At 57.5% G+C, this 24357-nt stretch overlaps 11 protein-coding genes and 2 non-coding genes across 13 annotated transcripts; 10 read left to right on the forward strand and 3 right to left on the reverse strand.

Annotated features, from left to right (window-relative positions):
• Positions 1–330: 330 nt before the first annotated feature.
• Positions 331–1977, forward strand: SCHCODRAFT_02624574 (uncharacterized protein; the record flags this gene model as incomplete). Its single annotated transcript, XM_050345247.1, is given in 7 exon segments — positions 331–467; positions 478–556; positions 613–672; positions 828–1003; positions 1062–1350; positions 1369–1644; positions 1872–1977. Coding segments are annotated over 5 exon segments (814 nt in total), but the record flags the coding sequence as incomplete, so codon positions are not given.
• Positions 1978–4337: 2360 nt separating this feature from the next.
• On the forward strand, positions 4338–5447 carry SCHCODRAFT_02624579 (uncharacterized protein). Its single transcript, XM_003036905.2, has 4 exons — positions 4338–4580; positions 4632–4789; positions 4843–4911; positions 4977–5447. The coding sequence occupies exons 1-4, from the start codon at positions 4399–4401 to the stop codon at positions 5258–5260; spliced, it is 693 nt and encodes a 230-aa protein (XP_003036951.1). The 5' UTR covers positions 4338–4398; the 3' UTR covers positions 5261–5447.
• Positions 5448–5609: 162 nt separating this feature from the next.
• Positions 5610–5691, reverse strand: SCHCODRAFT_t100. The gene has a single exon. It is a non-coding gene; the product is annotated as a tRNA-Ser (tRNA).
• Positions 5692–5797: 106 nt separating this feature from the next.
• Positions 5798–7827, forward strand: SCHCODRAFT_02624580 (MBOAT-domain-containing protein). The gene is made up of 7 exons (XM_003036906.2): positions 5798–5897; positions 5949–6175; positions 6226–6252; positions 6317–6514; positions 6567–6891; positions 6939–7187; positions 7245–7827. The coding sequence occupies exons 1-7, from the start codon at positions 5838–5840 to the stop codon at positions 7668–7670; spliced, it is 1512 nt and encodes a 503-aa protein (XP_003036952.1). The 5' UTR covers positions 5798–5837; the 3' UTR covers positions 7671–7827.
• Positions 7828–7985: 158 nt separating this feature from the next.
• SCHCODRAFT_02624582 (ERG2 and sigma1 receptor-like protein) lies at positions 7986–9004 on the forward strand. The gene is made up of 3 exons (XM_003036907.2): positions 7986–8215; positions 8265–8712; positions 8766–9004. Exons 1-3 carry the CDS (start codon positions 8057–8059, stop codon positions 8897–8899), a joined length of 741 nt encoding a protein of 246 aa, XP_003036953.1. The 5' UTR covers positions 7986–8056; the 3' UTR covers positions 8900–9004.
• Positions 9005–10877: 1873 nt separating this feature from the next.
• On the forward strand, positions 10878–11248 carry SCHCODRAFT_02498350 (uncharacterized protein; the record flags this gene model as incomplete). Its single annotated transcript, XM_003036908.2, has 2 exons — positions 10878–11101; positions 11221–11248. 2 exons carry the CDS (start codon positions 10878–10880, stop codon positions 11246–11248), a joined length of 252 nt encoding a protein of 83 aa, XP_003036954.1.
• A 1203-nt stretch (positions 11249–12451) lies between these two features.
• On the forward strand, positions 12452–13646 carry SCHCODRAFT_02501181 (cyclin-domain-containing protein; the record flags this gene model as incomplete). The annotated part of the gene is made up of 2 exons (XM_003036909.1): positions 12452–12931; positions 12984–13646. The coding sequence occupies 2 exons, from the start codon at positions 12452–12454 to the stop codon at positions 13644–13646; spliced, it is 1143 nt and encodes a 380-aa protein (XP_003036955.1).
• On the forward strand, positions 13643–14414 carry SCHCODRAFT_02731730 (uncharacterized protein). The gene is made up of 2 exons (XM_050347131.1): positions 13643–14129; positions 14189–14414. The coding sequence occupies exons 1-2, from the start codon at positions 13886–13888 to the stop codon at positions 14269–14271; spliced, it is 327 nt and encodes a 108-aa protein (XP_050200791.1). The 5' UTR covers positions 13643–13885; the 3' UTR covers positions 14272–14414.
• Positions 14066–16408, forward strand: SCHCODRAFT_02624588 (Pentulose kinase). The gene is made up of 6 exons (XM_003036910.2): positions 14066–14133; positions 14189–14752; positions 14805–15166; positions 15222–15408; positions 15458–15754; positions 15805–16408. The coding sequence occupies exons 2-6, from the start codon at positions 14321–14323 to the stop codon at positions 16267–16269; spliced, it is 1743 nt and encodes a 580-aa protein (XP_003036956.1). The 5' UTR covers positions 14066–14133; positions 14189–14320; the 3' UTR covers positions 16270–16408.
• Positions 16409–16613: 205 nt separating this feature from the next.
• On the reverse strand, positions 16614–17237 carry SCHCODRAFT_02624592 (40S ribosomal protein S25). The gene is made up of 3 exons (XM_003038266.2): positions 17217–17237; positions 16775–17060; positions 16614–16721 (listed from the first exon to the last, which is right to left on the reverse strand). The coding sequence occupies exons 1-3, from the start codon at positions 17217–17219 to the stop codon at positions 16699–16701; spliced, it is 312 nt and encodes a 103-aa protein (XP_003038312.1). The 5' UTR covers positions 17220–17237; the 3' UTR covers positions 16614–16698.
• Positions 17238–17333: 96 nt separating this feature from the next.
• SCHCODRAFT_02624593 (uncharacterized protein) lies at positions 17334–19889 on the forward strand. The gene is made up of 11 exons (XM_003036911.2): positions 17334–17596; positions 17643–17738; positions 17785–17900; positions 17953–18076; positions 18129–18188; positions 18240–18641; positions 18698–18826; positions 18926–19100; positions 19187–19261; positions 19318–19429; positions 19531–19889. Exons 1-11 carry the CDS (start codon positions 17392–17394, stop codon positions 19663–19665), a joined length of 1629 nt encoding a protein of 542 aa, XP_003036957.1. The 5' UTR covers positions 17334–17391; the 3' UTR covers positions 19666–19889.
• Positions 19890–19946: 57 nt separating this feature from the next.
• On the forward strand, positions 19947–20036 carry SCHCODRAFT_t99. The gene has a single exon. It is a non-coding gene; the product is annotated as a tRNA-Ser (tRNA).
• A 124-nt stretch (positions 20037–20160) lies between these two features.
• Positions 20161–24243, reverse strand: SCHCODRAFT_02748236 (uncharacterized protein). Its single transcript, XM_050347213.1, has 15 exons — positions 24046–24243; positions 23817–23998; positions 23198–23765; positions 22865–23136; positions 22774–22812; positions 22704–22727; positions 22637–22648; positions 22528–22581; positions 22452–22475; positions 22354–22392; positions 22099–22300; positions 21791–22053; positions 21166–21734; positions 20904–21115; positions 20161–20852 (listed from the first exon to the last, which is right to left on the reverse strand). Exons 1-15 carry the CDS (start codon positions 24208–24210, stop codon positions 20478–20480), a joined length of 3000 nt encoding a protein of 999 aa, XP_050200792.1. The 5' UTR covers positions 24211–24243; the 3' UTR covers positions 20161–20477.
• Positions 24244–24357: the final 114 nt, after the last annotated feature.

The following is a 24357-nucleotide window of genomic DNA, read 5'->3' on the forward strand; positions in this document are numbered from 1 at the left end:
AGGCGATCCGATGGCTACTTGACCCAGAATTAGCAGTCTTTGTTCCAAGCCTCCATCTCCCTTCCATACACCCTTCGCCGCCCTCTCAAGACTTCTTTTCGTGCACAAATTCATAGAATCGCCTGTACGCGCCGCTGACGATGCTTAATGAAGTCACCGGAACTTGCCGTGATCGTTGCGAGTTGGGGGCCGTGTTGCCATGCCGTGTCGCGCGGAGAAAATCCGTGGGCGTGCCTCTCGCCGTCGTTCCTTGCTTTCCCCATCTCGCGCGCCGTGTCCTGCCCCCGCAGCCCTCACCGCGTCCACCAGCTCAGCTCGCTGCGCTAACCCCACACTCGTTTTCCCTGCGCTCCTTCGGATTGCAGATTCGCTGTAGATTCTTCTTGGTTATTCCTAAAATCTCCTTGCTGAGATCTATATTCATCCCATTCATCTATCCCCCTTGCGGTCTACTCTACCCTTCGACGCCTAGTTCGTCCTCGCGCTTTGGTTCGCGCCTATACCTTGGAGTTTGATCGACCTCGCACACGGTAATACGCAGAGATGCCCCGTCCTGGTGCGTGTGCGGCTTCTAGCTTCGGCGGACTGCGAGCTGACTATGCATGATACCAGCCCCGCGCTTGAACCGCTTCCCTCAGCGTCTGGACTACACGTTGATTCCTGCGCCACTTGGTGCGTGCCCGCTTCCCTCTTACGCCTACTATCCCACGTAGTCGCGACATAATACACAGCACCTCCTCTTGCTCTCACGCATGAACGTCTGCTGTTCCTCCTTCACCTACCTCTGGCCCTTACACCTCAGAACTTTCGACTTATGCCTCCACCAGATCTGTCGCTGCCTGATGTGACGGAGAAGTCGCCCTTGCCGGCCATCATTGTGACCCCTTCGTCCCCATCTCACCATGCACCGGACTACTTTATCGCATTCCTCGCTCCTCCCCCACCGCCGACGATGCGCGAACGGCTCGCGGCAAAGTGGAAGAGCTTCCGATGTGAAGGCGAGGTGCGTAGGGATCAAGTGTACGCGTGCATCGTCAATTGGTATGCTAACGAACGTCCAGACTGGTCCCGTCGCCCTCCCGCCTACCCCTTCCTCGCCCACGACCGCCCAGAAGCTGCCGACCTCCTCTCGCAGCCTGCGCACCGCCCTCCTTGCTGCCATCCTCGCCCTCGTCCTCCTCTGCCACGTCGTCTCGCACGGCATCCTGCAGCGGCGGCACATGGAGTTCACGCCTCAGGCGGAAGCAGAGGCAGAGCTCTTGGAGGAGGAAGAACCGCACCACGGGCACCACCATGGCCTGCATCACCCTCACGCGCACATGCACGATGGTCAGCGCATGCACGACGGCCACGACGGCCATGACGGCCAGCACAGGCATGCGCACGCAGAGGAGATGATAGCGCACGACGATGAGGAGACGGACGCATCGTCTTGGTTCGGCTGGCTCCAGCCAGTCTGGGTGCACGGCGAGCGCGGCGCGGATTTCGTGGTGAACGAGGAGGAGCTGGCGATGGCTGACGCGGCGGCGGAGGCTGAGGCTGAGGCACTGGAGGCGGAGGTTGAGAGTGCTTCGATGGAGGCTGAGCAGGCATCTACGGGAACAGAGGAAGCGACGGAGGTCGTGGAGGCGATGGAGACGAGCGCGTGATCGAGCGTTTCTGTCGCTCGTCCCTTCCCGCGTCTCGGCAGGGCCTGCGCCACTGCGCATCGTCCGCGGCCTCGCGCGGGTGCTCGCAGCCCGGCCAACCGCCGCGCTTCTGCCCGTTGTATCGCTAACTCCTCTCGTTGTACGTTAGAACCTCCGTGCCTCTGCCCACGGGTGAGCTCGTCGCGACCTGTTTGCAGCCTCACGCATCTACTCGTTGACATCCTCACGCCTTTGCTCACTAGACCTCACTCTGACCGTCCGTGCTCTTCTCGTCTCACCCCATGTGTGTTCTACTTTCGAGGTTATAAAATTTGGGATTGGGTCGGATTACAGTACAGTACATATCAAGTACAATCTATGGCAAGGTTTCGTCTGCAGTGCGCGATAGCTGAGTGGCTCAATGAGGGTATGAGTGGTTTGTGAGGGTAGGGGCGTTCTACGAACCTAATCATGGTTATGCGCCGGCTGAGGTTTGTTTGGCCTCCTTTGGCTTACCACGTGGTGCGTATCAACTGACCGCGTTAGGCAATCCTTGGACATTCTTGTCCCGGACGCTCATCCTGCTTGCTGGCCGCAACGCGTCCCTAATCTCCCTTGCGTCGGAAGGCCCTCTACAAGCTCAATGGTACCGGCGGAATCCTCCTACCCTTCAGTTATCCGCGACGTTCAAACGCGCGGTTGCGGATGGGCGCGTCGACCATGGTTTTTGTCTTTGGTCCCGCCTAAGCGCTTAGCGCATCCCCTAGCGTCATTGACCGCACTAGAAGTGTACGTGTCCAGACCTATACAGCTTTTGATACACACGCACAGCCATCGCCGAAGGGGTATACATGCGTGTAGTCCTTGCTCTCAATTTCGACATCCGCTTTCGACTGCGACTTTGACATTCGCCTTCGACTGCGGCTTCGACATTCGCCTCCGACTTCGACTTCGACATTCCTGAGAGTGAAATCACGGCGTTCAGCCTCACTGTGTCGGGCGGCTGCTTGGCAGTTATGCGCGGCATTATGGTGAACCACCTGCTCGGCTCGTGTCGCTCCTTGGACGACGGCGCCCCACGGCGGCCTGCGACTGCGACTGCGACTTTCCAGGGAGTGCAAGAAATCACGGAGTTCAGGCTCATTAGCTGAAGGGGCGGACCACCTGCTCTGCTCGTGTTGCTCCCTGCGAACGATCACTTCAAAACCGATATACGACCTTCGACTTCGGCGTCCGATTCTCTCTTTCCAGAGCGGTCCGGCTCCAGATGCATGGCTCGCGTCTCCTTCAGCACGGCGGCTCAATGGGGGCCTTCACGCGTTCGAATCGCGGCCCTGCTTTTGATTATGAATTTCAGCTTTTTCGCTTCTTCGTATCGCTCGTCCGTAGACTGGCATCGCTTGTCCCTCGCTGTTTCTCTCCGAGAGACTTTGGGCGTTGCTTGAACATACTCGTCGCAAGCAATGATGCACGAATCGCAAGAGCGAGCGGGAAGGGAAGCACTTTGCGGGCTCAATTCAACCGATCTTCACGCGGACCTCGGTTTCATTGTGCTGTGAAACGCGCTCTTCTGTTGTCGTTTTCATCAAGAGTCGATCGAAGATGCCCACCCATTTTGCATGGGTGCCTCGGGCATCGGGCAGCCATGCGACGAGCGGGGTGGAGGCGGGGCTTGCACGGCGCTCACGGCTTTGAGCGGGTACGCAGCTGATCGACTGTACAGGGAAAGACTGTCGGTACGCTGTATCCTCCGTAAGGACGTGCCCTCCGCTGACGTTAGGCAGGCCCAGGGGATAATGGACGTGAGAAGCGGCGTTGGACTTACCTCATCTGGCTAGACTTTTGTTCAGGACGTATGCGGCAATTGCCGACGCGTCTCGCTCCTGTCCTCCACGTTCACCTGCGCTTGACGCTCCCTTGCTCGTCGGATGCTGTGACTCGGAACTTGCGTTACTAGGGTCTACGCCCCCACGAAAAATGATCTGTTGTTACCTGATTCCCAGCAGCTGTGCGCGGAGGTGATTAATTGAGATGGATCACAGTGGATGGCTTGAGTAGAGATGAGTACCGCGTCTGCGCCAAGCGGTCCCTCCTCGGGAAGCGGAAAGCTTATCGGTAAGCATACCGTTGTTCGGAGATGCGCTCTGGCCTTTCTGATGAGGGTGCGCAGGTAGACGACTATAGCAACGCTCTGAAGTAGAGAGAAACCTATCTGCAGCGCGATATACGGCGCGAGAAATCGTTCAAGACATTGTTCTATACGGGGAAGGCTGTAGTCCTCCATCTATCACTGAAGGATCATGCGCGCCTAATACGCACAGCCGGGGGCGTACACGAGGACGGTGAGTAGGCATCATACGTTGCTGCCCCGGCGGCGGGGGCTTTCTGGGGTGGCAGATGACAATATCCGACCTGTAACACTTCCCTCGCTGGTAATGCGGAAGATGGCGCGCTTGGCGTCGCTGCTCTACGCGACCGAGGACGCGCTCGAGAGCCTCAGACGTTTGTCCAGACTCGGAGGGGAAAGGGTAGTGGGAGGCCAGGGAGGTAGAGCGAGGGCAGGGAGGTGTGCGCGAAGCAAGAAGTACGCCACAGGACAGGCGGGCGCCTAACACGATTCCGTGATGAACAGACAACGCGCAAATGCAGATCAACCACCGCCACCCGCCCCTGAATCGATCTCGGTCGTATAAAGGTCGGCCATAACGTCCTGGCGCGTCACGCCCCGCCGTACGTCCCGTGTCCCCACCGCCAGCTCCCCCTCCCACCCATGGCCTGGCTCCCTCTCCTCCGCGTCGTCTCGCTGACTGGCGCCGTCGTCTCCGGGATTATCGCGCTCGGCATCTCCGCGCACCTCCTCAACTTCACGACGTACTGGTATGGGTTCTACTACACCTTCACCGCCCTCACCATCGCGAGTGGGGCGTTGACGCTGGTGACGCTGCCTGTCATGTACGTCCTTCACCCGCTGCGCGCCTATGATGTGCTCATAGGCTCCCACAGGCTGGTATTGGATCGCTTCCGCACGGGCGCGTTCACGAGCATGATCGCCTTCGAGGTCGTTTGGCTCTTCGTCCTCTGGGTGCTCTGGATCGCCAGCGCGGGCCTCGCCTCGGACGGCGTCGCGAAGGAATTCCCGGACGGCTGCCATTCGTACTGGAGTACGTTACCCTCGTTGCCTCGTCTTCATGCTTCCCCACTTACGATCGCGCAGCCGACATCAACACCGCCTGCCGCGAATTCTCTGCGATTACGGCGTTCAACTACATCACATGGTTGTTCCGTGCGTATCCTTTTTTTTCACTTCCTTCCACAATCCCCTCATCCTAATCTAATCCACGATCACAGTTTCCGCCTACCTCTGGTCCGTCTTCGCCATCGCTATTCGCAGCGCGCAGGGCGGCAAGTCCATCTGGAGGTCGTCCGTCAAGGAGGAGTACGGCGCAGGAGGCGCAGTGGCATCGGAGAAGCAGACGTACCCAACGACGGCGTACGCCCCTGCCGCGACGCAGCCTCCCGTGAGCCAAGGCTACAGCACACCGCAGCCCGCGTACAACACGCCCCAGCCGGCGCAGGGGACTTATGGCCAGGCCCCGACGCAGTATCCGCCTCAGGGCGCGGCGCAGGTCTGAGCGGTTGTTGGTGCTGTCTGGACGAGAACCATGCTTGAGATTTCGACGTTGAATAATGACTTGTATTTATCCTTGTGCTATGATACATCTGTAGGCTTTCTACCCACGTTGAAGTATGTAAACTTGCTCTGCGCTCGCACGAATCTGCCAAGTATAAGCCATGAGTTACAAGTGACCTTTGAGCGTGTTGTTAGTGACTGCAAAGCTTGAGGCATAAGCAGAGAGCAGATGCAGCACTTCAAGATGACGAGGCAACGAGTGCTGCATACAGAATAGCACAACAGGATCACAGACTCGAGGTGAGGATATATTGACAGGAACAACAAAAAAGCGGCGCCCATAATCGAATCGACACCAGCAGGATTCGAACCTGCGCCCTCAGAGAGGAAGAGATTTCTAATCTCTCGCGTTAACCACTCCGCCATAGTGCCTGTGAAAGCTGAGAGTGCGGCAGCAACCAGTTCTCTTAACACTTAACCCCGACGTCATCAAGCACCTGGGGAAGACTCGTTCTTTTTGGGGAACTGGCGCTTTTTGCCACTTGCCTGCTCCCTGCTCCCTCGCCGAGTTCAACGCGATGGACGCGTTGTTCCGCCCCATTGCCGACCTGGTGGGCGCATCGGTCGACCAGCTCAAGGTGCGCAGATCGCATCCTGCCTTTGGTCCTCGACTGACACCGTGCACCCAGCTCATCTTCTGCTTGCTGGTCGCCTACCCGCTGGGCAGCCTGTACATCCGGGTTCCCTCATCCAATCCTAGTGCACGACATCTGTTTAGCATCGCTACTGCGTTCTTCTTCTATGTCCCCGTGCTGAACATCCCGGGCGCGTTCGCGCAGCTGCTAGCGGACATGTTATTCACGTACGCGATGGCGCGGTATAACACGAGTCGGGATATGCCTTGGGTCGTTTTCTGGTGCGTAGTGAACCTTGTGCTCATTCGCGTCATGTCTGACGACCGCGCAGGGTGCTTATGGGACACCTCACTGCAAAGTACGTGCAGGGACCACGTTCATGTCCGATCGTGTTCGTACTGATGAGATGCTTCCCCTCCCAGCCATGTTATTCGCGTCATTTATAACCTCAGCTACGAGACGATTGAGGTCACCGGCTCGCAGATGGTCCTCGTCATGAAGCTCACGACCTTCGCCTGGAACATTCACGACGGGCGTCAAAAAGCCGAGGACCTCGACAAGTGGCAGCTCGCGCGCCGCGTCGTGGACTACCCGTCCCTCACCGCATTTCTTGGATATGCGTAAGTTGTTCCAAGACATACTTTGAGAGTACGACGCAATGACGCAGCGCAGACTCTACTTCCCCGGCGTGCTGGTTGGGCCGTACCTCGACTACTCGGAGTACAATGAACTCGTCACAGACGCTCTGTACAAGGGCGTGCAAGTCGCGCCTGGCCAGCGTCGTGTGCCCCGAGGCCGCAAGCGCGTCGCGTACCGCAAGATGGTCAAGGGCCTCATCTTTCTGGGCCTCTTCGTGCTCTTCGGCGGCACCTATAACTTCAGCGCGAGTCTTCAGCCGTGGTTCATCAACCTTCCGTACTGGCAACGCTTTGTGACCTTCCAAGTGTTCGGCTTCTTCGAGCGATGCAAGTACTACGCGATTTGGACGCTAACTGAGGTAGGTTGCTTCTCGCTGGCTGTTCGGCGTTTGCTGACGCAAAGTAGGGCGCGTCAATTGTTACTGGCTTCGGCTTCACTGGCTTTACGCCTCAAATGCGCTCGACGTGGGACGGCGCGGCAAACATTCACGTTCGCGAGGTTGAATTCGCGGAGAACTTCAAGGTCTTGCTCGACAACTGGAACATCAAGACGAATATCTGGTTGAAGGAGTGTATCTACAAACGTGTGACGCCCAAGGGCAAGAAGGCCGGCTTTAAGAGCAGCGTCCTCACTAGTTTGACGAGCGCCTTCTGGGTAAGTTTTGATCTTCGTCGCATCGTATGTCCGTACGCTCACACCTCGCTTTCTCAGCATGGCGTGCAATCCGGCTACTACCTCACTTTCCTCACCGGCGCCTGCATCACTTCTCTCGCCCGCCTCGTGCGCAAGAACGTACGACCCCTACTCCTCCCCGCACCCGGCCAAGCGCCCTCTCTCGCAAAGCGCGCTTACGACCTCGGCGGGATCGTCCTCACCAACTGCATCCTAAATTACGCCGCGGCGCCCTTCATGCTCCTCACCGCAAGCGCGTCCATTGAGTGTTGGCGGCACCTCGCGTGGTACGGGCACATCATCGTCTTCGGTGGCCTCATCTTTTTCTACGCGGGCGGCGCGCATCTGTGCCGGGTGTTGTTGGAGAGGGAGGGGAAGAAGCCGCGGGCGTCGGGGACGGCGACGCCGGCTGAGCCGGATATGATGCCGCCTGCACTGGAGGAGGTGTTCCCGCCGAAGGAGTAGATGTTGTCGAGGATGCTCGAGTAGATGAGTAGAGGGTGCTCGGGATGACGATCTACGACGTTTACGCATTTACCCTACTAATCATACGATATCTTGTCAATACCTAGTTACCTGGGGCCAAAAGAGAATACGGGCGCTACCGCTCGATGGTGAACAAGCTTGGCAGCGGGTCTGGGCGACGTTTGAATGTCGCGTTGAGCTCCTGGTCAGTCAGCTGGCGGTGGTAAACGCGATCGGGGAGGCGCGTCTGCCGGTTCCCACGGCATAATTCATGGTACGATCCGCGTTGGTACGACTCGGCTTGCGACCCGAGCTGCTTGTCCGCTCCCCCCACCGTCAGCTATAAAATCCGGGCTCCCCTTCCTCGTCGACCAGTGACGGCGACCATGGCGAAGAAGGCAGCAAACGGCAAGGCCCCTACGACGGCATCCCAGGACTCTGGCGCGGACGCGCGCCCGCCCTTGGGCCGCTATGTGTACCTCGTGATCGCGTACTTTGCGCTCGCGTTCTTCTGGCAAGTGGGCAAGGTGCTCGACGGGATCAAGGTGCGCGCCTCTTGACCTACACCTGCTCCCCCACTCACCCCCCTCGCAGGACCGGTGGTATGTCTTCGACCCCGAGAGCCTGCACCAGGTCTCGCAGGCCGCCGTCGCGACGCACCCGGGCGACATGCCCGCGATCGTCGACTACATCTACGCGAACCTCTCCGCGACGTACTCCCCCTCGCAGATCCGCCTGAACCCCAACTCGTCCGAGTGGATGTTCAACAACGCGGGCGGCGCCATGGGCGCGATGTACCTCATCCACGCGAGTATCACCGAGTACCTCATCATCTTCGGCACGCCGCTGGGCACGGAGGGGCACTCGGGGGTGCACACGGCGGACGACTACTTCAACATCCTGGTTGGGGAGCAGTGGGCGTTCCGTCCGGGCTCGTATGAGAGGGAGGTATACAAGCCGGGTGATGTGCACCTCATGCCGCGCGGTGTCGTGAAGCAGTACAAGATGCACGAAGGCGGCTTTGCGCTCGAGTACGCTCGTGGTACGTTTCGTTCCCCCTTCGCTCGTGCTCTACGTCCTCACTTCTCTTTGCAGGCTGGATCCCGCCAATGCTGCCCTTCGGGTACGCCGACACATTCTTCTCGACGTTGGACTTCGGCACCTTGTGGACGACGACCTATGTCACTGGCCGCGAGATGATCGGCAACCTCCTCATCGGTAAAATATAGTATGCATAGCTACTTATTGTACACCGTGCGTACATAATGCGGACAGTGTGTCCTACTCCCTCGTTCTCGTAAACCCGCGTGTGAAGTTCGTCGTAAGCGTGGGAATTTGATGCTATTCATCCTGAACAGGCAGGTCTTGACGTCTGTTTGCTTTTGCGGCCTCTTCTGCCTCTTACTCCCATGTAGGTGCTTGAAATGGTCCCCGTCGTGTGCGGGCCTTTCTAATTATGCATCCTCCCCCTTCAGGGCAAGTTGCATGCAGTGTGTACAGCTAGTAGACTACAAGCAAGCAATATAATCTCAGGTAATGTTTCTAGTTAGTTTCTCTGCCCAGGCCCACTCGAGCTGCTTCACATACCACTGTGTACTGGCTGATGTTGGGCCTGAGGAGGTTGGAGAAGTAATGCCTGTGAGGTATGCTCCACCTCTGATTATAAATGGCCTTATGCTTCAGGGAAATCCTATATGCTTTTGCAACTTTCCGTGGAGTACAGAAGCCTTCCGTAGCTCCTGAACTTAGGCTGAAACTGATGCATGGAGTGGAAGCATAGCTACCGTTATCACAGAAGAGCATACAAGGCAGTACACTGGCTACGGATCACTGGTCTGGGCCTCGTGATTGGTAATATGTGCTCCGTATGTGCCTTGAAACACGAAAAGGCATCAGATGCCCCTTGATTTTCCCAGGGATAAAAGGCCTGGCTGGGGAGAGGAAGGACCTGCCCCACCTTGTCTCCTGCCACCACTGCTGCCTCCTGCTCTGTCAGGCCTTTTTCCTGCCTCCATCTGAATTCCTGCTCTGCTTCTGCCTTCCTCCCTGCATTCTGGTAAGACTGTGTGCTGTCCTACTGCTCTGGCCAATAGCTTACATATGTTATGGCAAGCAGAACATGGCAAAGCAAGAGACACCCAGGCAAAAGGCTAAGCCCGTCTTGCGCAAGTCCTCTAGCAGACAGAAAAAGACAGATCAGGACACAGTTATCAGTATGTCCATACTCTGCTTTGTCTTGGCTATACCTAACCATATTGCAGTACACAAGAAGCCCGCTGTCAAGTCCAGGAAAGCGCAAGCTGCCAAATCATTTAAGGACCAACCTACCACTCCTACTACTAAGGCACAGAAGGCTATGCCTCTGCCAACTCTCTCGCACAAGGCTCTGTTGGGTCAGTTCAATTATAATTGCTCTGCCAAGTACACTGGCTAATATATCTCTTCAGATACCCGCAGAGCCTCAGTAGATAGCCAGGCATCTACTGCAGTTGATTCTGTGCAGACTGCTAGCTCTATAACTCTATCGGGAGCAGAGGCAACAGAGCCTACCACTGCTAAAGCAGCATCAGTCTCTGCTAGGCTACGGAGAAGCCTTCTGCCTAGCAAAGCCTCTAAGAACAAGGGTGAGAGTAGTGATCCTTCTCAAGTGAAGGGCTAACACTGACCAGTTGCTTGTGCTAATCCTCAAATTGCTTGGGCTATAGATGACATCCACCAGAAGCAGCCATTTCCCAACCTGCCTGAAGATCATCTGCAAATGATTATGCAACTAAATTGTCACGCTCTGTTTAGAGACATGAAGAGAGAGGCTACACAACCACCCACCACATCAGCTACTACACCAGAAAGCACTACACCTCCAGCAAGGCCCTCACCTGTATCAGCACCACTGGTGTCTACTGCACAATCTACACTCAGCAACAACACCCCCACCTCATACACTGTCCAGGAGCTCCCACCTCACCTGAAGATCAGGGAGGTTATGGCACGGCATGGCTTCGGCACAGAGGTGGCAGTCAAAGATTCAGGCAAGGTGAGTATAACGCGGTGTCACACGGACAAAGCCAAGCCTGACACGTGCTGCAGAAGACCGGGTCTAGGCGCGATCACGCGAGTTCGAGCCCGAGCGCCCCGAGCGCGTCAACGAAACAGAAGCCAGACATTGCGACGAAGGGGGCGAATGTGGCAGCGAGGAAAGGGACCAGCATGTCGGGGACAAAGAGGGAGAGGGCACTGGCAACAAAGGGGGCCAGCGCGGCGACCAGGGAGAAGAGCGTGGCCCTGGATCTTTTCCCAGAGGACACCCAGATAATCGGATGGCACGCGCAGAAAACCGGGAAGAAGCGAAAAGCGTCGCCCTCTGCGCCCGGATCGGCGCGGAGCAAGCGTGCGCGTACGAGTGACCTTCCCTGCGAAGACGTTGTCAACGTGTGGGTCGCGCGATTGCGCTCGCTGACGAAGGGGAAACGGGTCTTGACCAGTGCAGTATGTCTTTGCGATGCGCGGGCCGCGCGAAGTTGCTGACGAAGCCACTCGGCAGGAACTGCAGGCGGTGTCCGATGCGTTGGACGAGGTGAAGGAATACGAGTTGCCGTTCGCGTTTGTGGAGGTAAGTCGGATTGCCTCGCCGACGTGCGCGTGAAGCTGACTTCCTACGCGCGCAGGAGTCGGGGCTTCTAGCCGCGGTCGATCAGGTCGTACAAATGACGCCTGCGGATATACCATGCGGCGACGAACACAAGCTGTGCCGTCGCGCCGAGGCACTATTCGAGTCGTGGATTGTGTGAAGGGGCGGGATCGTCATTCGCGGGTTAATTGAGGATGAACGCCCGGCTCGCGCGTTGCTAATTTGAGGAACCATGGATACAGATACTGGAGGAGTATACGTACGTATACCATAATACGATAGGAAGGCGTTCGCGGAGGGCGCGCTCGTGCGAGGGGTAGAGGGAAGGACCTTCCGCTATGACGCAAAGAGACAGCTGGCTTGATATGCGAGCGCGGCGTGCTTCAAGGACGTACTCGGCGCCTTTGCAATGAAGTCTCCGACTCAATGAATCGAAGACATGCGAGGCATGTCCGGTGAGCTTCCGCGCTTCGCTTACGCAGCAAGCACAATCGCAAGTGTAGACCCGCTCCCCTCCGGACGACGGTCCTAGGATGAGAGGGGATGAGCAAGCTAGAGGTGCCTGGGGTGACGATGGGGGGAGGAACGTGAGGAGACGTGACGGCAGGAGTGGTTCGAAATTCGTCACTTTCGTGACACACGTGTCACGAAGGCACGTTGGCTCCGGATTGCGATTCTTTCTCCCGAACGTCCAAAATCTGTGGCAAAACAGCGCGCCGTCAGACTAGAATCTGTCTCTCCTGCATTTTCGCCCCAAAATCACTGCATTATTCCGACCATGCTCGCGCTCGTTCACCCGTTCGCCTCCGATGTCCCGCATCGAGCGTCGGGCCCCTCATCGTCGCGCACGCGGAGTCAGTCGCGCAAATCTGCGGGTTCCAGCTCCGGCGGCGGGTCTGCCATCCCCTCATCCTCCTCAGCCGCATCCTCGTCCACGCCCTCGACGTCCCGCGCCGGCACCTCCCGCCACCCGCTCCCCGCGCTCCAGCGGCAGCACACAGCGCCCCTCCCCTCGTCATCGTCATCGCAGTCCACCTCGCAGCCCCCACTCCCCCATCGCCAGTCCTCGCCGCCGCCGCGTGTGCCTCGTGCGCCGTCTCCGGAGGAGCAGGAGCAGGAGGACTCGGAAACGGAGGCAGAACCCGCCCAACCGATGCAACAGTCAGCGCCCCGTGTAGACATCCACTCTCTGCCGTCGGCCGAGCTTCTCAGCCTCCTCGCCCAGCTGCTTTCCAACATCGCATCTGCGAATGACGAGCTTGGCGCGTCGGGGCTGGACGCCTCGCACCATGCTGCCGATCATCATCGCGCGCCTGTCTGGAATACCCTGACGACCGCGTCGCGAGCCGCGCTGTCCACGCCCTCTAGCACCCTCACTTTCCATGCCCGAAACATCCCCACTATATCGCTTGAGGCGTACCTCGTGCGCATACTCAAATACTGCCCCACGACGAACGAAGTGTTCTTATCGCTCCTGGTTTACTTCGACCGCATGTCGAAGCTGAGCCTCGAGGCGACCGGGCGTACCTTCGTGATCGACTCGTACAATATCCACCGGCTGGTTATCGCTGGCGTGACGGTCGCCAGCAAGTTCTTTAGCGACGTGTTCTACACTAACTCGCGATATGCGAAGGTGCGTCTGCTGCTTCCTGCGCTAATTTCGCCTTGACCAATCGAGCGCTTAGGTCGGCGGTCTTCCTCTCACCGAGCTGAACCAGCTGGAGTTGCAATTCTTGCTGCTCAACAACTTCTCTCTTGTCATCCACCAAGATGAGATGCAGAGATATGCAGAGCAGCTCATCCTCTTCTCGCACAAACACTCATCGTCGCCGTTGCCACATACCATTGTTCCTTTGTCCTCGATCCCGTCCTCGTCACAGACTGGCTCTGCTGCTCCGACTCCTGCGATGGGCGCAGTGGATGCGTATGGCGGGCAGATTCCGACGCATCCCTCTAGCGCGACACCACATGCAAACCACGAGCAAGCGCCATCTTCTGTGTCTGCTGCTTTCCGGCCTAGGTACAGTAGTGGAGACGACACCGAAACCGAGACGGAAACCGAGACCGAGACGGACGGCGGCTCAACGACGGACGACGAGCCCACGATACGGCCTGCGCATTCCAGCGCAGGTAGCGTCTCCGATGACTCGAGCAGCCTCTACAGCACCAGCACGACCAGTGAGGATGCTGATGAGGCTGACGAGATCATGGATGGAGACGCCATACGCGAGATGGATATCGTCGAGGATAGCGACGGTGGGCGCACGCCGGATGTTCGCAAGTTCTTCGGTGGCAGCACTCCGCCTCGCATGCGACCCGGGGACGACTCCCAAATGGCGAGCCCATGATTGCCGCTTCGGCCCCGTCGCACTGCAGTTCACGACATGTTTTACGACCTAACACTCCTTTGCCCGTTCGCATCGCTCACGACCTATACCCGGCTCGGTTTCGCTTTGCCGCAGGTACCACCCACTATCTTATCCGCATCCTTATGTTCTCGCTCGCTACGTACTTCGCGCGCGCTCGCCAGCGCGATGTATTGGCTACGTACACGTTCGCAACCGCGTCTCCGCCGCCGGCTTGATGCATGGCATGGCATACATATTTTATTCTTCTGGTTCCCCGTCTTCGCTGTATACGCCCCCGGTCCTTTTGTCGTCTAAGTAACATCACCTTCCTCCTCATACAGTCTTCTGTAACGCACGCGCCTGCATGTTCTTTGGATCACTTTTGTAGTGCTGTATTAGAATGCAACCCCGTTGGAAGAATCGCCGTGGCTTGTTCTCGCCCGCGATCGCATGAGTTCCGACCGAAGTGCGGGGCCGCGGTCTGTATGTACGTTGGTCAATGTGCTATCTGGATGGATCGCCGACTAATCGACGCTTCATAGTTGCAGCAGAGCGGGCCCATCGTCGCCCCAGGGGGCGGCGGGGTGAAATTATGGGGAAAAAGCCGGGGAAGAGAACTGATTGACATCATCTCCCCCTCTCTTTCTTTTTCTCGTACTCCCACCACGAACACCATGTCCGAGAGCTACTTCATTGGCGTCGACGTTGGGACCGGCTCCGCGCGCGCGGGGCTCGTCAAGCGCGACGGTACGTTCGTCGCATCGCATACTGTCGACACGAAGACATTCCGCGATCCGAACGATCACCGCATCTTCGAGCAGTCGACGAACAACATCTGGGAGTCGATCTCGACGGCGATCAAGACGTGCTTGAAGGAGGCGAAGGTCGCGCCGGAAGCCGTGAAGGGTCTGTCATTTGACGCAACATGCTCGCTGGCGGTGACCGACGCGAACGGGGACCCGGTAGTGGTGACGAAGGGGGAGCAGCTGGGGCAGATCGGCGACCGGAATGTGATCCTGTGGGCGGACCACCGCGCAGAGGCGGAGGCGGACCTCATCAACAGCACCGGGAGCAAGGTCCTGGACTACGTCGGGGGCACGATGAGTGTGAGTGATGGTCCCTTCTCATGTGGACGTAGCTCATGTCCTCCCCTCCCAGCTCGAGATGGAGATGCCCAAGACGCTCTGGCTCAAGCGGCACATGAAGCCCGAGCTCTGGTCGCGATGCCAGTTCTTCGACCTCCCCGACTTCCTCACCTATCGCGCGACCGGCGACAGCACGCGCTCGACGTGCTCCGTCACCTGCAAGTACTCCTTCGTCCCCGGCGAGGGCTGGCAGCCGGACTTTATGCGCAAGATCGGTGTCGGCGAGCTCGTCGACAACGACTTCAGGCAGATCGGCGCGAAGGACCGGCACGTTCTTACCGCCGGTGTGCCCGTCGGGAACGGCCTCAGCAAGAAGGCGGCGCAGGAGCTCGGGCTGCTCGAGGGCACCGCCGTCGGCAGCAGTCTCATCGATGCGTGAGGGGCACTCTGAATTGTATGGGGAGGGCTGAGGCTGACCCGATCTCGGCAGGTATGCGGGGTGGATGGGCACGGTTGCGGCAAGATATGTGGAGAATGGGAAGCTGTCGGATGTGGTGCCGACTCTCGATGAGTCTCGCCACAGATTGGCGGCGTGCGCGGGCACGAGTACGTGCCATATCGTGCAGAGCCCAGAACCCCGCGGAGTGTTCGTACCTGGTGTGTGGGGTCCGTACAAGGTAGGCGACGTCCATGTTAACGACGCGTCGTGCTGAAGGATCTCTGTAGGATGTCGTCTTCCAAGGATGGTGGATGAACGAAGGCGGCCAGTCGTCGACTGGTCAGCTCATCGACTTCATGATCACGACCCACGCTGCGTACCCGCGACTGCAAGAGCGCGCTAAGCAGGAGGGCAAGAACATCCACGTTGTTCTCCAGGACATCCTCGATGAGCTCGTCAAGGAGCATGGTGTTGCGAATGCGACCGAGCTCACAAGGGACATCCACTTCTACCCTGATTTGCACGGCAATCGCTCCCCCCTCGCTGACCCGCGAATGCGTGGCGCCATCGTCGGTTTGACTCTGGTTAGTTCAAGTCTCCTATCTAGATCGCCCTTCGCTAATCTTTGCGTCAGGACGCCGGCCTCCACGACCTCGCGCGCAAGTACTACCTCACCATGGAGGCCATCGCGCTGCAAACCCGACACATCGTCGACCAGATGAACGAGCGCGGGCACACCATCACCTCCATCTTCATGTCCGGCGGGCAGGCCAAGAACCGGCCCATGATGCAGCTCTTCGCCAACACCTGCGGCACGCCCGTCGTGCTCCCCAAGGAGAGCGGCAACGCGGTCGTGCTGGGCGCGGCGATGCTCGGGCGCTTCGCGGCGGAGGCGGCGGGGCGCGGGCTGGGCACGGAGGCGCAGACGCAGGTGCTGTGGGACGTGATGGTGGAGATGACGCCGCAGGGGGAGAGCGTGGCGCCGAATGCGACGGCGAAGGAGAAGCGGTTGTTGGAGGCGAAGTACAAGATCTTTAGGGAGCAGATTGAGATTCAGAGGAGGTGGAGGAAGGAGATGGCGGAGGCGGATAAGGAGTAGAGGGCAGGATTGCGGAATGGAGGAACGAGAGCTAGAGGGCCTTGTAAGTACAACCCACAGTCGCAGTGCTATCCCGGCGGCTAGATGTAGATATAACGGTATCGATAGACAACATAATGAGAACTTGTATTGCAATGGACGCAGAGTCAGGCCGACGTGTACTAAGCAGAGCCCCGGAAGTACGTCCTTCGTACAAGAAAGCCGGATGTATCCCTTCCCCGCAATCAGGAAGCCCACGGTTTGAGCAACTCGCAGCAACAGCAACATAGCCACCGATGTTGACAGTCTTGGAGCGGTGCAGTACTTACGATCTGGGAGGAGGCGAAGGTTCACACATTGGGACGGTGGGTTGGGGCAGAGCATAATTTTGTGGGTGCGTGCAATGATACATATGGTGCATACAGAAGCATAGCGGAAGGGAAAGCAGCTCTAATCTGATGCTGTTGCGCGAGCTGGGGAGGAAGATCAGTGCCCATCGCGCGCGATAAAATTGTTAGCGACTCACTGTAGATGAGCTGCTGGCTGTGGTGCACGATCCGCTTGATCTGCCCCTCCTTCTCGAGGTGACGGATGGCGACGCGGGCCAAGCTGCCGTTGATCTTCAACCGCTCGATGAGGATGCTCTGGCTGATGAAGCGGAAGGTTGGGACTTCCTTGATGATGCGGTCGAACAGCGGCTTGTCGACGGCGACGGCGTGCTGGGCCTTGTCCTTGACCTTGCCCTTAGACCACTTCTTCTTCTTGGCAGCTTTGCCGCCACTGGAGGCGGCCTGAGTGGCTTTTGCTTTCGCCTGGGGGCGGGTGTGAGCAATCGGGCGGGTCTGTCATCTGGGGGAAGTCGACGCAATCCAGCGCAACAGAGCGGTCTGGCGAGCGCGCGCTGCTCGACAGCAGCAGTTGGGTGGTGGGGGATGCGTCCGGCGTCGAGACATAGGGACGGGGCTCACCATTTGGCCTTGGTCGTCGCTGGAGAGAGGACCTGCTCGACGGCAGGCTCTGATAATTTAGTCACGGTGTGACATTACGCGTTACCGCACGTGGCCGGATCGTTCGGGCAGGCGCGCCGAGCTTGGCGGCGACACGTCCACGGTGCCCCGCGTTGCGACCTTGTTTGCCGCCGTCATGCGCGCCGCGCTCCTCCTTCTCCCCATCTTGAGCCCAGTGCTCGCAGCGTACGAGAAGACGCTGGGCGTGCCCCCCGCTTTACTGTTGAAATACTCACCCCAAGCGTCGGGGAAGTGGAGATGTCTTGATGGCTCGAAGGAGATCCCTTGGGACTTTGTAAACGACGATTCGTGCGACTGTCCGGACGGCAGTGATGAGCCAGGTATGTAGCACTCCCTCTCTGATTGACCTGTATTCATTGTGCGCAGGAACCTCGGCTTGCCCGAATAGCACGTTCTACTGCAGGAATGAAGGGCATATAGGCGCCACCATCCCCAGCTCACGCGTGAACGATGGCATATGCGGTATGTTCCCCCCTTGAAATCCTGCTTACCTACTCACACGGTATAGAGGCTGAATGCTGTGACGGTAGCGACGAAGCGCCCGGCGTGTGTCCGAACACCTGCAAGGAAGTAGGCGAGGCGTACCGTCAGAAACGCGCGCAGGAGCTCAAGATACAGAAGACCGTACGTCTGTCTTATGCCTGTACACTGCGCGGTATGCTGACGCTTACAATAGGGCTCGAAGATCCGCTCTTCCTACATCGCCTACGCGCAGAAGGAGAAAAAGCGATTGGAGGGTCTTGTGCAGAACCTCGCGGATGAGATCGCTGTGCGCGCGAAGGAAGTCGAGCGCTTGCGAGGTACGCATTTCCTCATCGCCGTATCGCTTCCCTGGTACTCATCCACCCTCAGACATTGCCGACCGCGCCGAGTCCATCTCAGCCGCCGCCCTTGAACGCAAGAAGCAGTCGCGTGCGTTCCCCTCATCCTCTCCTTATGTGCATTAACTGACCTGCTCTATAGCCGTCTTCCAAACCCTTCTCGAGCACGCCTCCGCGCTCAAGTCCCTCCAGCGCGAGTACAAGAAGCGCGCCGCCGCCGAGAAGCAGCTCGGCGAGATCCTCGACACGCTCCGCTCGGGGTACAACCCGAACTACCAGGACATGGCCGTGCTCGCTGCCGTGCGCGCGTGGGAGGAGCATGCGGGTCTCCCGCATGTGGGCGTGGAGGCGGATGCGGCGGCGAAAGAGGAAGAGGCGGGTGACAAGGGAAAGAAGGAGAAAGCGAAGAAGGATGAGAAGATCCCGGAGGACGAGTGGACGTTGGAGGAGCTGGAGCAGGATCTGGATGAGCTGTTGAAGATGGATTATGTGGAGTTGCTGCTGGAGTCGGAGGATGGGTCTGCGGCGTCGGATGGATCGATGAGTGAGTGTATAGTGCATGCGCGGAGTTCGTGGCATTTGGGGCTGATGCGTGTTCAGTCTTTGACCTCGCGGCCTACCTGCCAGATTCCGTCATCCCTGCGTACGAGGACTTCAAGGACGCGTTCGTAGTATTGCTGCAGACATTTGGGATCATCAAGCCTCAGACGGACTCGCCCAGTGGTACCGGTGCGTGTGGCCCCTTCTGTATTCACACCTTCCTCTCTTCCATCATATATCTCGTGTGCCCTCCGACCAAAGCGCCTAATTCCAACTTAATCCTCCCAGACACCTCCAAATCCCGCCAAGCCCTGCAATCTGCCGAGAAGGCGCTTTCCAAGGTAGAGAAGGATAAGAAGGACGCGGACGAGCAGCTGGCGAAGCTGAGCGATCCCGCCGGCTACGGAACGGAGGGCGAGTGGAAGAAGTTGCAGGACTTGTGCATCGAGCGGGAGATGGGCGAGTGCGTATTGCGTTCCTTAATCATCTTCCGTCACCATCATAATAGAGGAGACAACGCGCAACCTTGCTGACTTGGCGTTCTTTCAGCTACAAGTATGAATTGTGCTTCTTCAAGGAGGCGAAGCAGAAGCCGCTCAAGGGCGGGTCGAACTTCAGCCTGGGGTGAGCACGATAGTTCAATAGTCTGCGCGATGCCAGTGACTGACGAACTACGATAGTAAATGGGGCTCGTGGAACACCGACGCGGAGAAGGGCACGCCCGAGTACTACTCAAAGCAGCTTTACACGAAGGGCGCGCGCTGTTGGAATGGGCCGGAGCGGACAGTGTCGGTGAGTTGCCTTCTAATGATTCATGTCCGCCGCTATGCGCAACAATCGCTCTCCTTCCTCGTCCCTTGGCCTTACTCGCGGCCCCGCTAATGCGTCCCTAGGTCGTCCTCACCTGCGGCACTGACAACGCGATTACGAGCGTCTCCGAACTCGAGAAGTGCCAGTACCAGTACACGGCGACGACGCCGGCGCTCTGCTTGCCGGTCGACGAGGGCAATGTGAAGGATGAGCTGTAAGGTACTGTTATATGCTAGGCGTACAACAATCCAGGAGCGGGAAAGCGTAGGGCATGGACGGTCCGAGTGAATTGATGGGACCGACGGGGACTGCTTGGGAGTGGTCATCGTATTCGTCGATGGCGCAAGATCTCCGGTCCCATCATCAGTACCAAGTACATACTTGTATTGTAGCATCTCGAACGTGCTGTTGCGTGCACCGTCGGTCGGGGAAAGCGTCCATGGTGGGCCTGAGCATGCACATGTCTGACAAGGGATATACGGAGCTCTTACCATCCCACGGCACTATGGCGGAGTGGTTAACGCGAGAGATTCGAATGATCTCAATCTCTTCCTCTCTGAGGGCGCAGGTTCGAATCCTGCTGGTGTCGTTACGTAGTTGTTCCTCTTTTTTCCTGCCGCTCTATTTGTCTCTCGATGGAGAGGAAAGGATGTCTTTCTACTAGAGGGAGGATGTGCAAAACGGAAGTCTGTTTTCACGCCCGATCCCTTTGTCACACTACCAGAATTCAATGTATTCCCTGCACGTCAAGACATGCTGACGTACTTGCCCTTGTATCTAGTAGGGCAGCCCAAATCCTGTCGGCGTGCCGCTCGACACCTACCAGACCGCTGCTGTTCCTCATACATCTGAGATTCGAGCACAACGAAAATTGTCGTTATGAGTGCCTTGCGCCGCCCGCTCACGAACCGACCTACTCAAGCTACACGTGGTAGCAGAACTACATGATCCTTCTGCGGAAAGAGGTTATGTGTTTCTGGCGCTCATCGGGCTCTTCCGAATCCATGCGCCGAGCCCTGTCGTCCGGTGCTCACACGCGCGCAAGTACAGAGGACTCCGCAGCGGCGGGAACTTCCAAAGCCTCCATCAACTCCTCGACTTCGTGTATTCTTGGACGCCAATATCTTGACTTGTCTTCCTGCGTTTTGCGCTTTACATACAGGTCCTTAAGTAGGGCGTCGCGCTGCTGGTGTTGCAAGGTCCACTGGAAGCGGCGAGTGGTCGGGTCGCATTGCCATGCGTGGGTAAACTCTTCTCTGCACGCGTCAAACGCCTCTCGAAGCCTGCGCGCGTGCAGATGGCGGAGTCGAAGAAGAAAAGCACAAAATTTGATAGCCTCGTTGGTGTCTTGGAGGTCCCAAACGGGACAATTGATATCTGCAATATGCACGAGGACGTCACAAGGCTACGAATAAATGTCAGTTCGAAATGGGCATGCGTGAGAGGGCGTACTCACCTCGGGATTGGGGGCGGATTTCGTCGCCCAGCCGCAGAGAAGATGGGCTTTTGACCCTGCCGTGGCGATAGCGAAGATGGGAAGATCATAGATCCCCAGGGCTGCCAAGAAGCGACCGGAAGAGAGGATACGGTAGCGCGACTGATTGAACGCATCGTCGAAGCTCCCGTGCACCATGCTATCTTCGAGCCAAAGGAGCGGCAGTGGTAGCTCTGTCGCGCTGCTGAGTAAAAAGGCTGAGCCAGAAGAACGCGCCACTGACCATTGTAGCTTTCTGCATAGTCGTCACTGGAAGTCATGTTTTCATCTTCCTGGCTGGAAGGGTATGTCGCGTTCAGAGCCCTCGCATTGCCTGCGTCGTTCCAAGTGAAAGAATGGCGCGAGGGTCGGTTCGGAGTATATCTCCCAATGATGCTGAACTCCGCAATCAGTCGCACACTTTCTTTGTCTGCTCGGTCGACGCAGAACACGTCAGAGATGGAGAGGAAAGCAACAGTGTCGCAGGAAGCCTCGGCGGCGGAATCCAGCACGCGCAGGTTGATAAGCAAGCCGCCATAGAGCGACTTCTCCTCAACCTGCCTGATCATCCAATCACCCGCACAGTTCACTCGTGAGGAAAGCTCCTCCGCTATCGTTTCTTGCAACTCTGCCCTGGCTCGCCGAAGCCAAGCAGGCCCCGTGCTAAGAGACACCTTAGGAGGACACCAGCGCAAACCGTAGAAGTTTTCACGGAACGGACGCGTAAGAGGCTCTTGCCTCGTGAATGACCAGGGATTCTTGTGCGTCGCGTCGCAGTAGGCATTTCGAGGAAAAGGTATACTGCGATCCGATCTGCAAAACCGTCCGCCTCAGTGATAGCAATACAGGTACGATATTCAAGCGCATACCGGATATGCGAGAATGGGAGCGCAACGTTTGTTGCGTCTTGGAGGCATAGCTGGAGGAGCGCATCCCAGTTTTGCCGTGATCCCGTTGGATGGACATCGCGTTGCGCGTTCTCGCAAATGCGGACAACCTCAGGCAGTATTCGCAGTATATCAAGCCGCGAGGCAGCGGTGACTCTGACTGGAGGAATGCCAGCTGCGTCGCGTAGTCTGTCGTCTTCGGCAACGGCATGAGTATAATCATCCCAGGCCTGCGAATTTTGCGACTGACAACAGTGAGACAAAGCAAACTTGAAGACAGCGAGACATACCGAAAGACCGACCGAAGCATCACTGTCAATGGACTCCGGAAACTTGTAGGCATAGACATAATCTTCGCAGATCATCTTCGTCATGTTGATCCCGGATAGATCATCGGGAAAATCTGGGGTGGGCCACGCATGCAACACGACGTTGTTCTCAACCAGAGCTTCGAACACTGTCACGTCGGCCGGAGCGGGATAGCTTTTCTCTCTACCAAACGAGATGTCAATTGCGGGCGAGCACGCGAGAGGTGGTGTACATACGATGTCATGCGTCGCCCTTGACGATACTCAGGATAGAAACTTCAGATCAGTTTCATTTTCAGTTGCATAGAAGCGGACACTCAGGGGACTGCACGTACACAAGGACGCTGCATTCATCAGGACTGAAAAAAGGTATGAGTGGCGGTGAAGTATAGGCCAAAATTGACAACACACCTCGCGATATCCTGCAAGATCTTGTCCCGCTCGTCCTTCAGGTCTTTCAAGTCGCTAGCCGTCAGAAATTATTAGGATCGTTATCGTCAGCAGAGATAGCTTGTCTTACAGGCCGGAGGTGCTGAGAGAAGCGCGATAGTTAAACTCGAGGAACAGCGGAGTTCCTGAACACCTACTTTACTTGCGCATGCTCCCGCGGCCTTTCCGTTGGTCAATAATGTCCAGAGTCCATCACAGACGACGTACCGCTCTTCCTGAGATAACGTATCGGGTAAATCTGATGAGCTTCACACAAATCGTCAGCCAGGCGCGTTGTGAGCGGAGTGAAGTCCCTGACCTGAAGCCCCGAAGCCAGGCCTCGATACGAGTCCGAAAATCGAGACGAGCCGATCCCACTGCGGCGCCATCAGCTCGCAATACCGGACGCTCTGGTGGCGACTGGCTTCGTATCAGCTCTTGTGCATTTGCCACCGGAGTCGCAAGAGCGGGGGCATGGGCGACGAGAAAATTGACCAGGGCATGTAGCGAAGCGAAGTTGGAGACGTCAAAGACACCTAGGCCATGATCCTCTCCCTGCGTCAAAGGTGCATGCGCGATGTGCAGATCTACCTTCAGAGGGTGAACGTATGTCAGTATGTAGCTCACAACGTCGACGAGACGAAAAACTCACGCAGTCGTGATTTGTACGCGATGATGGCCAGCCGATTACAAGCTGTACTTTCCAAGTGTCCGGGGAAAAAGCAAGAGAAAGCAGCGGAGCGTCAATGCCAAGAGTGTGTCTTTGCATCAACGCGCTGGCCACGATGCCATAGACTTCATCATAGGTGGCAATGCAGAACGCAGCAACAGGGATGCAGTCGCTGGGATATCGGGGCAGTAGAAGATGTGCTTCAGAAAAGGTGTCCGACGAGGTAGAAGGAACGAGACTGCTGCTTTCGCTGCCATAGACTAGCTCTGACGAGCCGCTCGAGAATTGCTGAGACGAGCGTTGATAGGAAGAGAGGGTTGAGACGGCTGAAGCACTTCCTTCATCGTCCAGATCGTCCTGCATGTCAGAAAGGCGACTGGACTCATTGTCGTTTGACTCTGACTCTTCTTCGGATTCCGACGCGGTGACGCCGAGGAGATCAATCGGGAGGGTGAGGAGTGCTGTCACGGTCTCTCGCTGTGGCAAAGTATGGATGTCCACGTTGTGCGAGTGGCCAGAGAACACGCAAGGCAGGAACGATGTCATGAAGCTGTGGTAGTATCGTTTGTTTGAGCCCATCTCAGAAGTAAAGCGCACGTACTGTACGTTGGATCCGGGTACGACTTGCGCCAACAGATCCCCGAGACCGAGCCCCAGGACACGATGGTGGGAATCTGGTCCGAGATGAGGAAGTTGTCGCTCGGAATTGATTTGCGCCTCGATTCTGCGCCAGCAGGAGAGCAAGGCAGGGTGCTGCCCATCAGGCGATATCGTTGCGCTTGACTGTAGAACCGTAAGAGGGGGAACAGCTAGCAGTATTGCACACGTACCCGATCGACTGACTCGCCACCAGTACCATTGAGTGGCTCGACGAAAGGAAGCAAAACAGAAGGCCAACTCCTCGAGTCGCGCACAATGAGCGTGGTCAATGAGGCTCGAGGGAGGGTTGACGCGCTCGCATTACTGAAAAGAGGAATCGGATCGACGCTGTCCATGATACCCACGTAGTGTCGTCCGACAGGAAGGAGGTCAAGGTGATCTATGGGTCTGGAAGGGCTTCTCAAGTGCTGAGAACGCGTGTTTGCAGCGCCAGTCAATACGTTGCTGCCACGTTGCTAGACTCCGATGGCGAAGTGTCTGGC

Source organism: Schizophyllum commune (genome assembly GCF_000143185.2).
Source record: "Schizophyllum commune H4-8 unplaced genomic scaffold SCHCOscaffold_5, whole genome shotgun sequence".
NCBI classification, from domain to species: domain Eukaryota; kingdom Fungi; phylum Basidiomycota; class Agaricomycetes; order Agaricales; family Schizophyllaceae; genus Schizophyllum; species Schizophyllum commune.

Coding starts and splice junctions, on each gene's coding strand:
- SCHCODRAFT_02624579 (XM_003036905.2), top strand. CDS start 4,399: ATGGCCTGGCTCCCTCTCCTCCGCGTCGTCTCGCTGACTGGCGCCGTC. Junction 4,790..4,842: donor CGGCTGCCATTCGTACTGGA/GTACGTTACCCT, acceptor ACGATCGCGCAG/CCGACATCAACACCGCCTGC. Junction 4,912..4,976: donor CTACATCACATGGTTGTTCC/GTGCGTATCCTT, acceptor CCACGATCACAG/TTTCCGCCTACCTCTGGTCC.
- SCHCODRAFT_02624580 (XM_003036906.2), top strand. CDS start 5,838: ATGGACGCGTTGTTCCGCCCCATTGCCGACCTGGTGGGCGCATCGGTC. Junction 6,176..6,225: donor ATGCCTTGGGTCGTTTTCTG/GTGCGTAGTGAA, acceptor ACGACCGCGCAG/GGTGCTTATGGGACACCTCA. Junction 6,515..6,566: donor ACCGCATTTCTTGGATATGC/GTAAGTTGTTCC, acceptor GACGCAGCGCAG/ACTCTACTTCCCCGGCGTGC.
- SCHCODRAFT_02624582 (XM_003036907.2), top strand. CDS start 8,057: ATGGCGAAGAAGGCAGCAAACGGCAAGGCCCCTACGACGGCATCCCAG. Junction 8,216..8,264: donor AGGTGCTCGACGGGATCAAG/GTGCGCGCCTCT, acceptor CCCCCCTCGCAG/GACCGGTGGTATGTCTTCGA. Junction 8,713..8,765: donor TGCGCTCGAGTACGCTCGTG/GTACGTTTCGTT, acceptor TTCTCTTTGCAG/GCTGGATCCCGCCAATGCTG.
- SCHCODRAFT_02731730 (XM_050347131.1), top strand. CDS start 13,886: ATGGCATGGCATACATATTTTATTCTTCTGGTTCCCCGTCTTCGCTGT. Junction 14,130..14,188: donor GAAGTGCGGGGCCGCGGTCT/GTATGTACGTTG, acceptor GACGCTTCATAG/TTGCAGCAGAGCGGGCCCAT.
- SCHCODRAFT_02624588 (XM_003036910.2), top strand. CDS start 14,321: ATGTCCGAGAGCTACTTCATTGGCGTCGACGTTGGGACCGGCTCCGCG. Junction 14,753..14,804: donor ACGTCGGGGGCACGATGAGT/GTGAGTGATGGT, acceptor CTCCCCTCCCAG/CTCGAGATGGAGATGCCCAA. Junction 15,755..15,804: donor CCATCGTCGGTTTGACTCTG/GTTAGTTCAAGT, acceptor TCTTTGCGTCAG/GACGCCGGCCTCCACGACCT.
- SCHCODRAFT_02624592 (XM_003038266.2), bottom strand. Junction 16,722..16,774: donor CAGCCAGCAGCTCATCTACA/GTGAGTCGCTAA, acceptor CTTCCTCCCCAG/CTCGCGCAACAGCATCAGAT.
- SCHCODRAFT_02624593 (XM_003036911.2), top strand. CDS start 17,392: ATGCGCGCCGCGCTCCTCCTTCTCCCCATCTTGAGCCCAGTGCTCGCA. Junction 18,827..18,925: donor GGACTCGCCCAGTGGTACCG/GTGCGTGTGGCC, acceptor TAATCCTCCCAG/ACACCTCCAAATCCCGCCAA. Junction 19,101..19,186: donor ATCGAGCGGGAGATGGGCGA/GTGCGTATTGCG, acceptor GCGTTCTTTCAG/CTACAAGTATGAATTGTGCT.
- SCHCODRAFT_02748236 (XM_050347213.1), bottom strand. CDS start 24,210: ATGGACAGCGTCGATCCGATTCCTCTTTTCAGTAATGCGAGCGCGTCA. Junction 22,301..22,353: donor CAAGGGCGACGCATGACATC/GTATGTACACCA, acceptor CTCGTTTGGTAG/AGAGAAAAGCTATCCCGCTC. Junction 21,735..21,790: donor CTCCCATTCTCGCATATCCG/GTATGCGCTTGA, acceptor ACGGTTTTGCAG/ATCGGATCGCAGTATACCTT.